Source organism: Protopterus annectens, chromosome 6.part1 (genome assembly GCF_019279795.1).
Source record: "Protopterus annectens isolate FY-2018-M chromosome 6.part1, PAN1.0, whole genome shotgun sequence".
Taxonomy (NCBI): Eukaryota; Metazoa; Chordata; order Ceratodontiformes; family Protopteridae; genus Protopterus; species Protopterus annectens.
Window position 1 is genome coordinate 315,139,996 of NC_056738.1, and position 14,421 is coordinate 315,154,416.

Consider the following 14,421-nt stretch of genomic DNA (forward strand, 5'->3'; position numbering starts at 1 on the left):
ATGCTTCAAGTTCCCAAGGTAAAGCCATTTCTAAACAGACCATTTCTAAATGGATTGCTCATGGAATCAGATTTTGTTATTCACACCATGGAAAGCAAATCCCAGGGAGTATACGAACTCATTCCACCAGAGCTGCTGCCACTTCTGCAGCCTTCCTCAGAGGAGTTCCTACCAAAGACATTTTGAAAGCTGCAACCTGGAGTTCAGTGCATACTTTTTCTAAGCACTACAATCTACCTCTATACTCTAAGTCTAGGGCAGGCTTTGCCTCTGCAGTCTTGCAGGGCCTTTTAGCCGCCCCTTCTTCTTTATGACCACCTCCCTTTCTTTCAGCTTTGGGATTCTACCCTACAGTCATGACTGCAACAGTGAAACACGATGAACATAGTACAGTTGTGTACACCTACCATAAATGTAGATGTTCGAGTGTCTTCACTGTTGCAGTCTAGGTTTCCCTCCCTCCTGTCCCCTCTTGTTTTTACCTTTGTGTAGTTCCTTTCTTCACCATTCTTCTGAGGTGTATTTGCAAAGGTTATGGGACCTTTTTCATTTTGGGACTCCTGACATCTGGGGCAAGAAAAACTGGAGAAGATGGCGTCGGCTGTCTGCTTTGTACTCCTGGCGCTCTGACGTCAGGGAGCATGGTTGAACAGCCAACGCCGGACCCAGACTTTGGGATTCTGGCTGACCTAGGGCTGCCTGCCGGCAGGGGAGAACCCTACAGTCATGACTGCAACAGTGAAGACACTCGAACATCTACATTTATGGTAGATGTACACAACTGTACTTTCTTGTTTATGGGGAGGTCATCCAGGACTAATAGAAATCTGACATGAATTTATAGGGTCATGGAAGGCATCCTATAACATATGATAAATTGACAGGCAATTTTTAGTGACATTTGGAATTCAGTAAGTTCCATTTTGGGGTCCATGGGAATCTGCTAGAGGTAATATAATTTCTAACAAATACAGATATGCCACCACAATTCCCATTCAGTCTGACGGCATGGGAGGCACAATGCCCAGGTATTGCTGGAGTGCTTTATGAACATTTAAACCAGGTTTCAGCAATTGCACATACATGACTGCCTCCCAAATGCAGGAGTGGCTTAAAGTCAGGTAGCTTATTGCTGAGACTTCTGACACTGAGTACAGCCACCTTAAGTTAATCCTGTTTTGTACATTGGTTACATTGGAATGTTCATTAGTTGGACATTGTCTATAAAAGGCATTATGGGGCTAGCAAGGGCTTTAGCAGATGCAGGAGCCTTTGAACGACAGATGTAGATCATCCTTTGTAAAGCACATAGGATTATTAAGCATCTCATTCCATGCTGACATATATTGGAAGCTCCTAGAATGACACCAATTATTTACCCATTTGTTAAAATCAGTCTTCCTGTACATTGTACCAAGACACATTTCATGGAGAAGGAAAGATTCTGCTCACCATATAGGACTTGGCTGCATTTGTGACATGCATGGAGAGCTCAGACACATTTTTCTACATTTTCCTTAGGCTTTTTTACAACCAACAAATCATTCACCCTACATGTACAACTATCATGTTGTAGTAATATTTATTTAAGGGCCATTGTGATGTCCGGGATCCTAACACCTTAAAGGCAACTCACTGTCACCTTGTCTTTGTCCAGCCTAGTGAGCTGGGAATGTGTTTGTTTCAGTATGGAGTCACCGATCATTAAAGCAATTTTGTTTGCACATAAAGTAACAATATATGAATTACGCTCTAAGTTTAAAAATTAATTAGACACGGCTTATGCTCTAGGTCTCTGTCAGAAATAATCCTTGCTGTTACTAAGCTACGTATATTTTTATGCAGTATAACAATTTAGATTTATGTCAAAAAATTAATTTTGAATTAACAAAAATTACTTAAATCAAACAAAAAAACACTAAAGTTGAAAACCCATTTTGAAACATAAACACACTGTAGCTGAAAATACTACATGATGACACACCAGTGAAATCAGTAAATACAAAACAAACCAACAGAGTGTCATTGCAAAAGTGGCGAACATAAACAAGTGAACCAGAATTTATGGGGAACATGTCAAACTGCTAACATTAATTTCAACAGAGGTTAAAATAATACAATTAAGTTTACCATAACTGCTTTGGAGATAGTGAAGTACCCATCTTTCTCCACTGTTATGTAGCCTCAGAGATGGTATATTTAAGTCTGGAGGTGTGGGGACTTGCCCCAACACTGGGGAGTGCAGACTGGGCTTCAACAAATGTACTTAAGTGATTTTAACATTGGTGAAATTTTTGTCAATCTACTATCATGAATCCATATTTATGTAGAAGTTACTATGCTATATATATGGGTGTACTTCATTTGCCCGAACTTCCAATTGCCCAACACCCATTTGCCCGACCCCATTTGACCGAAATTTCATTTGACCAACACTTCATTTGACCAACAAGTATTATTGGCAAGAAAATGGGATTTGCCCCCTTCCCCACGGTAGTGCGACCCTGGAGTTAGAATATATAGTTAGGGGGTGTGGGGGCACAGCCCCCCACAATGGGGGGTGAAGCCCCCCACTTACTTTTGTTTTACTAAGCAATATTAAAGCAAAACTAAACAATATAATGTGCCCCCCACACCCCCCTAACTATATATTCTAACTCCAGGGTCGCACTACACTGGGGAAGGGGGCATATCCCATTTTCTTGCCAATAATACTTGCCAGTCAAATGAAGTGTCAGTCAAATGAAGTTTCGGTCATTTGGTCTTGGGCAAATGGGTGTCGGGCAAATGGAAGTTCGGGCAAATGAAGTAGACCCATATATATATATATATATATATATATATATATATATATATATATATATATATATACATACACACACACACACACACACACACACACACACACATACATACATACATACATAAAGTCCACATTTCCACAACAGCTAGGAAATCTTAGACCATATTATCTCCTAATAACTTAAATTATTTGTAATAAATAATAGTTTTACAAAGCTGACAGTCCTTTGTTTCACTAATGAAGCACTTCAACCTATGTTTCATCCAATTATACTAATCCAGAGTTGCTTGCCAAGAGTAGATAAATTACAACTTTATATTCTTTGGCAAAATTCCCCACCTCATCTAGACTGTGCCCTGTTTACCATGAGGATTAATCCACTAATAATCAGTAATACCTGTGGGCACCTCAGCTGTCATAGTGATAGCCTCTTCAGTGACCCTGCAGGAGTCTGTTGGAGTAGGACGTGACGGTCAGAGGCAAAGACTGGATAGGGGCCAAAAGAAAGAAAGAAAGAAAGAAAGGAAAGAAAGAAAGAAAGAAAGAAAGAAAGAAAGAAAGAAAGAAAGAAAGAAAGAAAGAAAGAAAGAAAGAAAGGATGTTCAAAACATTTGTCAAGAGCCATGGATCAAAGGCAGGTAAAGGTGTGATTTCAATAGTTAGGATGCTGCACATTCCTTTATCCTGTAGGTGAATTGCAGAGAGATGTCTTAAAATTCTGTCCTTATATTTACAATTAGTCTTGTCTACATAGAAAGATAGGCAACATGAGTATAGGTGGATAATAGAGTTAGGAGCTGGCAGGTATCCAGGACTCAATTGTGTGGTGCCTTTAAAGCCCATCCTAAGTAGGCATAGACCTTATATTTAATTGCTTTATTGTTTTATTGTATTTCTATGTTAATTGGTTTATATTTTCTTAAATACCAAGACTGTATTATCATGTTTTATGTCTGAAGAAGGGTTCATCCTGAAAGCGCTAACGTCCACAATAAAAAATATTCATTTTTAGCCTGGTGGTCTATGGAACTTTTCTTGTTTTTTATATTTAGATATGTTACCGATATGTGTAACGCTATATGAATAATAGGAATCAGTTCTGGGCACAATGCTGGTGTTGCAAAGAGCACTTTTGGCTAATATGAAAAATTGAAGCAATACTAATTTCATGAACGTTATTCATATTTTGATTTAGGAATGGGTTCCACTCCCACTATGGTACTAGAAACACAAAAGACTTGGAGAAATAAAACCAAAAAAATAGCATAAGTGTTATACCAGTAAATAAATGTTCATCTAGCCTACTTTACGCAATCCTCCTACTACGAAAACCATTTTTACTAAGAGAAAGCATTTAGCATTATTACTAATGTTTTAAGAAGTCTACTTGGACATTTCTGGACTGCATAAGTAGTTTTAAGTATAGTAACCAAATAATTCCTACTGAGGCTTATCTTTGTTTTCTTATTGTTATTACTCATTCTGAGATTACAGGAGGGTAAAATCAATTGGAGAGGGGAAGCTGCTTCTAGTCATGATATTGTTAGAAAAAGCTTCCAAGAAGTTTAAAGTAATCACTTTATTGATGAATGACAGGTCATTTATTGTTTCGTGAAATTACTGGGATATTGTCATTGTTTAGTAATTATTGTGGTTGATTCTAACTGTTTGAATGTGTTTGCTTCATCCTACAGGAGTGCAATGTGAGGAAAATTAACACACCAAGCCCAACTCAAGCAATTATCAATTCAAGGTATTGCTAAAACTGGCAATACTACACCAAGAAAGATTTTGCTAGGGACAAACTTCATTGCACTCACTTTTTGATGTCTCTAATATGTTCCTGAAGTCTTATCCTAAACTTCCTTTTGCTCTCCCCTATATAATATAAATTTCAGGGGCATCTCAAGGCATAAGCAATGCCCTCAGTAGCACAAGAAAATCTGAGGGCGTGGTTTATGCCTTCAGATGCCCCTGTAATTTGTATTATATAGGGGACATCGAAAAGCATAGAATTGAAAGCAATATTACCATGCATTTTAAGGAGAAATACAATAGTCATTTCTCTTTATTACAGGGTTGTGTTCTTGAACAAGTGTCTATACAATTTGGAGAAATGTGTGTTTGAAAAGAAAAATTATTGTATAAGGAATCCATTTATATTTTAAAATTTGATACACTGTTGCCTTTAGGCTTAAATTTAGAAGTTAATTGGGAGCAATTGTTGTGTAATTGAGTGTTAATTTAGGTGACTATTTAAGATGGTTTGCATTTATGTGTTTGTATTACTCCTGGAAGGCTGTGTGCCGAGGCACCAGAGTTTTTTTTGTGTGTGTTATACTTGCATTAAACTTTCATCTTTGGCCAGTTGTGGATTTTTCTTTCTTCGTCCTTGGATTGTTTTATTAATCCTTTATCTATCTATCTATCTATCTATCTATCTATCTATCTATCTATCTATCTATCTATCTATCTATCTATCTCAAAAATAATACAAAACATCTATAATTTAAATAATTATACCAATTTAAGAACAATAATTTTGCAATCTTCAAAAATAATACAAAAACATCTATAATTTAAATAATTATACCGAATTAGATATAATGCAACAACACTGATTAAAAATAAATATACATATGATGATTTAATATTTTGAGAAATTTTAGCCAGTTAGAGAAATTAAAAGTAAGTTATATAATAAAACAGGAATTGAAAAGGGTTACGGCATATTTATACTGAGAGTGTCATGGGAGAGAAACTGAATGAAGTCAGGAAATGAGTAAAGTAGGGAGATTAAGGAGGCATACGGTATGAAGAGATACTTGTTCATATTTTAGGGATAGTTTATCCATGGGTTGAGCAAGAACAGAGCAAGATTTTGGCTAGGAATTCTTTCAGAATGGACTTGAGGGAAGGTATGGACCTGATATATGTATGTCAGGAGTTGCAGGCCTTAGCAATATGATATGAGTACAGACCATGCCCACCAGATTTGATAGATTTGTGGACGGATAGAAGTTTTTGGTTTTTGGATTGTAATGACTGAGGAGAAACATTATTGTGTAGAATGGTATTTAGTGCCAGATAAGCAGAAGAATGATGGATAATTTTATAGTTGTCCAGAAGCTGTGTATATATTATCTGACATGAACGTTGTAACCAATTAAAGCCTTTTAGTGTTGGACAGTGGTGGGCTCTGAAAGGGGTATTTGCTGCCAATTTAGCCACTTTATTATAGCATTGTTTATGTTTTCCTTTTTGTGATGCCTGGAGGTTAGTAAGGATGGGAGAGCCAAAAAGTAGTGAGGTCAGGTTGTAAGTTGTGGTAAGTGTAGTTTCAGTTGCATTGGTGAGAAAGTTTTTGGCTGTATAAAGTATCCCTGGTTTTTGGTGATTTTTATGCATTTTTTGGATCTGCAGATCAAAGCTATCAAAACTTCGTGAGTACTTTTCTGGAGATATGCCTGGTTATTGTATGTGCATATGAGTATGGAGTCATCTACAGATTGTATTAGGAAAGCTTGTTGTATTGATGTGTGGAGAGTGCAGGTGATAATATTAAAGAGGAGGTGACCAAGAATAGAGCCTTGTAGTACACAGGTGGTGAGTGGGAGATATGAAGAGATGGTGGAGAGCCATTTTACTGACTGATACCTATTGCATAGGTAGCTTTTGAATTATAGAAGGATAAGCTGAGAGAGACCTAATGAGGACATTTGAAGTAGACATTTGTTGTGACACAGAAACAAGGAGGAGAATAGTTTGACATTATCTCTAGCTTTATTGACAGTATCTGTAAAGGTTAGAAGTGCACTGTTAGTACTATGGGAGGGACATAAGTCATGTTGCATGGTGGATAGGAGTTCTTCCTGCAGGAGATAGTTTAGCATGTTTTAATGCATTTTTCAAGTATCAGGTATTTTAGAGGGGGGTAAGAATGCTATAGGACTAAAGTTAGTGATGTCTGTTGAATATCCTCTTTTGTATAGAGGGATAATGTGTGATATTTTTACAGAGGACATGGTATTCCTGGATTGGTCTATTTATAAGGAATGAGACAGAATAGGTAATGCTATTGACTGCTATTTTAAGGTACTCACTTGAAAGGTCATTAAGTAGAGCATGACTGGAGTTTGTTTAAGAGTAGTTTTATATAGGATTTGGCACAGGTTTGAAGGTGAAAGTGGATGCGGTGATATGTAGCCAATGGGCAGGACCAGGATAAGACCTTGGGGAGTCCTTGGTTAGGCACACACCATACTATCAATGAAATAAGAGCTGAATCCTGTTGCAGTTTTGAGTGGTGAGTTATTGAGAGAGGGGTTAGAGTTGAAGTTTCGGAATCGGATATAAGATTTCTTTAATGGTTGACCAGAATTTTTAGGGCTGTGTTTATTACTTTTCTGAATGCTGTTATATAGTATATTTTTGTCTTCACTTCTTTGATTTTAGTATGCTTGCAGAGCATTCTAAAATGTTTGTGCTATTGTGGTGTTTTATATTTTACCATTCTTTCCATACCGTTATCATTCAACTCCTTTTGAATAGCCAGATGGAATTATTTGTTTTTAGTCTCTTCTTTCCTGGAGGGACAAAGCTGTTTAGCAAGGTTGTATTGAAGTCATTTACAACATCATGTAAGGGGAGGATTTTACAGATGTTCCAGTAAATAGATGATAGGGTAATATTGAATATTTCTTGAATTAAACTTGGACAGGTTAAGAGTTTGCTTTATAAACATGTTGTTTAAGAGGATGTATGAAATGTCTGGTTGTATTGATTGGGAGATGGTCACTGACGGAGTCTGACACTGTACCTGTGGTGGTGAATTGACTAGGATCTGATACTAGGATCCAGTCTGTCCATCTGCATTTTCTATACATAAGGTATCCTCCACAATAAAATTGCTTAAGAAAAATATGTGAAGCAATTGAGTCTAAGTACAAGAAACATGTCGTTGGGAAACAGGAGTCCAAGTTATGACAGAGACGAAAGTACTGAATATATATTTTTTATAGGCAGACTGATGCATTCAGTAGAATTGAACCTATCATATATGGAGTTATAATAGATGAAAAGAAAGACAATAAATAAAAGTATAAATACAGCAACGTAAGTCAAAAATGCATGACATTGTTACATTTCAAAAGGTTGAGCAATGAATTAAAACAGAAAAAATGTTTTAGAGTAGTAACTCAGTAAATTTAAGCCAGTTACTGAAGATTTACTGGCAATCTGTGAAAATAAAATTACAATGTGTGAATGTGTGAAAGAAGGAAGAACAATTATTTCTGTTGTTTTGTATGTCACCGTATAACAACCATATGAAAGAATAACAGCAAACAGACTTTCCCTAAGGACTTGTCTGCTATCATCATACCACATAAAACTGAATTAATGTTCAAGCAGAAACAAGTTTGTTGGAGATGTAAACAATAACTTAAAATGGCTTGGCAACACGTTTTTTATTGTACTGTCTTAATACCTTATTGGAATAACATTAATCTCTTTTTACTGTTTTTTTTAGGGGGAAATAAATGTGTTTTATCTAAATTACTAATCCTTTTAACACTCCTATTCCTATAAGTGTTAAAAAATGAAATATCACATTTTGTGATCTATATAATCTATAGTAGGAAAGGTTATAACTCAGAATTGGAAGAACAAATCTACACCGTCCTTCAAAGAATTTATAAATACTGCAACTGAAGTCTGTCACCTGGAAATTATTACAATTAACTCAAGAACAGCCAGGATTACCTCTTGCTACAATACATGGTCAAAACTTAGAGATCTGCTAGACAAACAAAAATAATCACGTTTTAGATTTAATGTAATGTATAATAACATGAATGACTTGATGTTTAATAGACACTCCTGTAAAAAGGTGTTTTTTTCTTTTGTGTGTGAGGTTTAGTTGAAATTTTTCATTTATTATGTTCACAAATTTTTGATTCTTAAGTATTGTTGTGATTATTTTACAAATTGAAAATCCAATAACATTTTTTTTTAAAAAGACCTGTCTGCTAGACGTAGCAATCAGAAATAACCTTCACGTGTACCTTAGTGCAGCCAAAATGTTAGATCAAAAATACAGGCTTTACAGACTTAAAGACTTACTTGAACTTATAATGAAATGTTTGCACTAGTTTAATAAAAATTAATTGTTATGTAGACAGCCAGTAATGACCTAGTAATTTCATTAATAACTATTTAATATCCACTGGAAATAAATTAACAAAAGCCAAGGAACTGGTATAAAATGAACACCCATTAAGCAATATTTCTCAAAAATGCAGGAAACAGATGCAAAATAAATATTTAGAAAACAGGTCAGAATAAAGAAAAAAATAGTACATAAGTGTATCCGATGACCATAGACCACACAAAAAATACAACTACAAGCAATATGTGGTTTGTCCATTTTACAGACAGACCATTCAGTAGTACAAGGATGCTAATAAAGGACCAGGAACACCTCGAGTGGCTGGTAGACTTGCATTAGACTCTACATGTAAAATCCAGTATGAACTGACCTAATAGTATACACAAAGAAAAGATGATAAGCACTAAACCGTTTTTGGTAGTGCCATTCGAATAAATGTCAGCTGGCAAACTACAGCTTCCAAACTGAATTTAGTACTTTTCAGGCTAATTTTAATGAGTCAACTTTATCAAAGATTAAGCAGGCATACCAGAACCCCACTGCCTTCTGAGAGACCTGTATGTGAATGCACATGTTCCTGTTCACTAGTGATAACAGTAGTGAAAACCCTCTTTCAAAGACACTTACTTACTAGCTTTAGTACAAGCACCAGCCTTGTCATCCATAGGAGTGAGTTAAAAAGGAAGTCATGCAGGAAATATCAACATTGTGGTAAACTTTGCGATTAGAAATGTCAAACACGAGGAAGAAAAAAATGCAAGTTAATTAAAAATAAGTAGCCGTCACTGTTACAGCAGCTATCATCTACCACATGCATTATTACCGACCATTCAGATTGTTGATAGAGGGATACATTCTTAATGGTAGACCATCGGTATGTTTCAAAATTAATTTGCAAAGATGATAGCATATATAAAAATCGATAGTATAATACCTTACACAGAACACAGCTAAATCTACAGACCGTAACTGTATTAATTCTTATGGTAACAAATATAACTTCAGAATCTATTTCACTGATCAATAGTTGGGTTAGTCACGTTACTCTAAACAAAGGCATAGACACCTATAACAACATGTGCAGTTGACTCACCAATTTTGTCAACTGCCTGAAGAATAACTCCACCAATATGAGTTTCCCCTGTGACTCTGATAGTGATAGGGTCTGCCTCAGGGCCTAGGTCTTCCACAGTGATATTCAGATCCCATGAAGCCATAACAAATTCAACCTGTAACATAAAGAAAGTGGTTTAGTTGTCACCATTGTTGAAGGAAAGGTCTTATTTAGAAGGACACATGCTTCAAAAAGACTAGGTTCTCTAAATTGATACAACAGTCTATTGGGTGTATTACTCCCCAGTGGTGACAAAGAGGGATAAAGTCCTGACTATGGCCCAGTACAAGTTTTACTAGCATTTCAAGTACTTGACAGCACAGGTAGAGAGGCCAGATATGTCTATCCAAGGCTAGGGAGCAGGAGTATGTCTGGTGGAGAGCTTACCACTTTTATTATCTTGAATGATCAGGACTATGAGGAGAGGCTGGATTAATGTGTGTGTGTGGGGGGGGGGGGGGGTAGGCAGGTTTGGTGGTATTACACTTCACAGGCCAAGGGTAGAAATATCCCAGCACACACATCTTCTGACAGGCATAGTCTTATGATGATATCAGCACACATTAGAGTAGTGTTGCAATGAGTAAAACAGCTCTCAGACAGACAAGGTGTACTTCCACTTCCTTCAATGCAAGTGGGGCTGCAGCCACTGCAGACCACATGGTTTCAGAAGAACTCAACATAGGATAATGCAAAGGGCTAGAGCTGCTGGTTCTGACACACTGCAACCACAAGCTCCACTAGGTTTATAGCATGGGGTAATGTCCCATGGACAAGTCATGGGCTAGACCAGGTGAACTCAAGAGAGGTGTCATGTTCCCGAGAAAGAGCAACCCCACAGAATAAAATAGTAATGGGATTGCAAAAGAAAAAAAGTGTGTTGGATACATTAACTTCCCTTGTGATGCAGAAAACAGTCCCCAATTTAATAGTCTATCACAAGCAACAGTCTAAAGTATTTGTTTTTATTCAAGAGGCATTATTCAGTTAAAATTACATATATTAGAGTAATTCTGTAGCATTTTTGGCTTGCAGACAGAATTTCATTTTGAGATTGGTGATACTTTTGTTCCTGTTTTGAGTAATAAGTAAAGATAGTATATATTTGCACAAATGACTATATAATTGTGGGTTTTTATAAATAAGGAGCACAGTGCCAGTTAAATACAAATCTAGATGCATGTATCTATCTCCATTCTTTTGCTTTTTCAAGGTGCTGGTTACACTGCTAGATGTTATGAATCTACATTACATTATTCCATTTACTGCCTGTGAAATATTGCTATCTATGCCACTTTTTTCTTCCCAACTTTTGATGTATCACATTTTGTGAATTTTGTTATTATGAAAGCGCAGCTTGATAAAAACTGGGGTCTACTATACCCAAGTCCCAGTTGCTCAAAGACCTGTGTCTCATGGCCAGTGACTCTGGCATCGTGCAGCTCACGCATTACGTAGTACAATGGAGGAGAAGGACTAAAAGGAAATGTTAATACTCTGGGGTAAATTCAATAAAGGTGCCCACTTGCAATTCAGGAACATATTAGCCACATCATTGTAAGACCTCATTATCAGCTAATTTGTATTTTTTCGTATTTACAGTTACTATTGTACAGGTCATGGCTGATCTGCACATCACGGTACTAACCTTGTGCTCGTGTAGGCAATGTCATCTTCTACCTCAAAAACACAGAACTGCATAAACATGAAAACACACACACACACTGCAGACTCTGTACCTGTCCCTGTTCCTACCCTATCTACCCTACCATGGTTTATCCCATCTCTGGAATACTTTAATGCCACTGTAGCACATAGGTATTTGGCCCAGCTGGTCTAGTGTTTCCCCCACCCTCTGATCCCTGTTATGATGCCAGTGATAGTACAGTACTTTACAGAATTATCCCTGGTGTCTGGTGTATCCCCCACCCTCTGACTCCCCTTATGATGTTGGTGCCAGTATTGCATTACCTCCCTGGTGTCCAATGGCTCCTTCCACCCCTTCCTCCCAATTCCTGTACTGCAGTTGGTACCATTACAGCACTTTAGTGTGTGCCCAGCAGAATCCCAATCCCCATTATGCTATTCTGTGGCTTAGGGCATTTTGAGAAGTTTTCCCTGTTGTCTTGTGCACTGCCCCCACTTCTAGTCCCCATAGTAACATTGGTGCTGGTGTTGCACTGTAGAGTGTGCATCTCCCCACTCCATCTTCGATCTCCATAGAAATGTTAAGAATGGTACAGCACTTTAAACATTAATCCCTGGTGTCTGGTGATTCCCCCCAGCCATCCACCAATCCCCTTTTTGATATCAGTGCCATTATGGCATTTTTAAAGTAAACCCTTGTGCCTAGTGTTTTCATCCTCCCACAAGTTCATGTTCAGCAGTTGAACGTGGCCTTTTGGCCATGTTTGCTACCATGATGTGGTGGGGATGGCTATTCCAAGCTACACAGCTGAGAGCTTTCTTGAACTGCCCAGCCATATAGATGGCTTCCTGGGGGTGATTCTGGGGACAGAGCACATAACTAATTACCATATCCCTTTCACCCCAGAATGTCTCATTAGCATTCAGCATGGTTGCAGAGCCAGCCCTTCATGGTGCTGCACACCTTCATGATGCAGGACCATGCAGCACTGTGTACAGGTGCTTGATGAATAGCAAGAATGTACTGCAAAGTAGAGGTGTACATGTCGCCACACCTTAATGAATTCAGACCTCTATGTTACCCACATAGTATTCTGCATCAAAACATCAACAAAAACAACTAACATGCTGTTCTGCATGACTAGGGAACCATACTTATGGGTTGCTGCTCCAAAACTGCTAGTTACTTGTTGATATACAGAGGACCACATTTGTGATCTCAGACTAGGGACAATTTGAATACAGCTGCATGGTATATAAACTAAGTACAAAGATACAACATTTCAGAGAACTCCGCTACTCTGAGGTATAATGATCTTGTAGTTAATATCTATAAGTAGTAGAGTTGTAAGTGTGCAAGGGGATTAACCTCTGTCATGAAAAAAATGCTTTAACAATTGGCTTAAACTCTGGTGTCATTCAAAGGGGATCCAATGTCTGTCTGCCTGGGATGACATGCTGGACAAGCCACGCTGCTTCGCAAGGGATGGCTTGCACCTGTCACGCCTGGGATTCCGGATATTGGCAAAGGCTCTTGCCACCCCCATAGTGCCTTTTTTAGGCAAGGCTCAAATTCTAAACCTACCACCCTAGAACACAAAAAAGGAAAAAAACTAAGGGTAATGCTGCTCAATGCCAGAAGTCTAAATCTCAAAATGCATGCACTCGAGGCCCTTCTCAGTATGGAGAACATCGATGTCTGTGCAGTGACAGAAACCTGGTTCAAGGCTCCTGAGAGCACCCCAGCACTATCAGGTTTTACCTCTTATCATGCGTTCCGGCCCCAAAATCCGGACAATACCAAGAAAGGAGGGGGGGTATCCATATTCATCAAGGACACCCACACTTCAAGACTGGTGGCAACGCACGATGCATCGGAGACCATCCAGGTGCAATTAACCATAGGCAAGACTGCTCTGCAAATTGTAGAATGTTACAGGCCACCCTCACAAACTCAGGAACCTCACATGGCCTTCCTGAAAACACTAGAGGGGATAATTGTATCACCAAACACCATCATACTAGGTGACTTCAATTACCCTAATATAGACTGGGAACACTACTCAAGCCCAAACACCCTAGCCCAAAAGTTCCTGGAATTCATAAACTCAAATGCCATGGAACAACTAGTCACCATCCCCACAAGAGGAGAAAACATACTTGATCTCATCATCACGAACATGGGAGCACAATGTTCAACACCGAAGTATACCCCTCACTGGTGAGATCAGATCACAAACTAATCTCGCTGGAGGTCCTCATCCCACCCCACCTGAAATAAAAAGACCACAGTAAAGAACTTCTTGAAAGCCGACTTCACACTTCTAAAGACTAGTGTGGTCTCCTTTAAGGCCCCGAGCGCGGAAAACAGTACTCAAGCCGCTGAATCACTTACAAATGCCTTCTACCAGCACCTGCAGGACTGCATGGATAAGGCAATCCCAAGCAAAACAAAGACTCTTTGTACCAAAGGCAAGCATCCAGTCTGGTGGACCCCAGCCATAAACAAACTCTACAACAAAAGGAGGAAGCTACTACAAGATAGAGCAAAATCCTTAAAAGGTAAGACACCCTTGATCACTATAAGTAAAAACTAAGAGCTCTCATAAAATCATCCAAAGCAAATTTTGAGAGAAAAATAGCTAAAGACTCAAAAGACAATCATAAGGCCTTCTTTAGCTATGTTAG

General features: G+C 38.1%; 1 protein-coding gene across 1 annotated transcript in view; it reads right to left on the reverse strand.

Annotated features, from left to right (window-relative positions):
• Positions 1 to 14,421, reverse strand: part of FERMT3 (FERM domain containing kindlin 3) — a 577,997-nt gene that overhangs the window by 475,076 nt on the left and 88,500 nt on the right. Inside the window, exon 2 of the mRNA XM_044075734.1 lies at positions 10,066 to 10,201. Within this exon, the coding sequence (XP_043931669.1) occupies positions 10,066 to 10,189 (124 nt within the window). The 5' untranslated portion in view covers positions 10,190 to 10,201. The remainder of the gene's footprint in view (positions 1 to 10,065; positions 10,202 to 14,421) is intronic.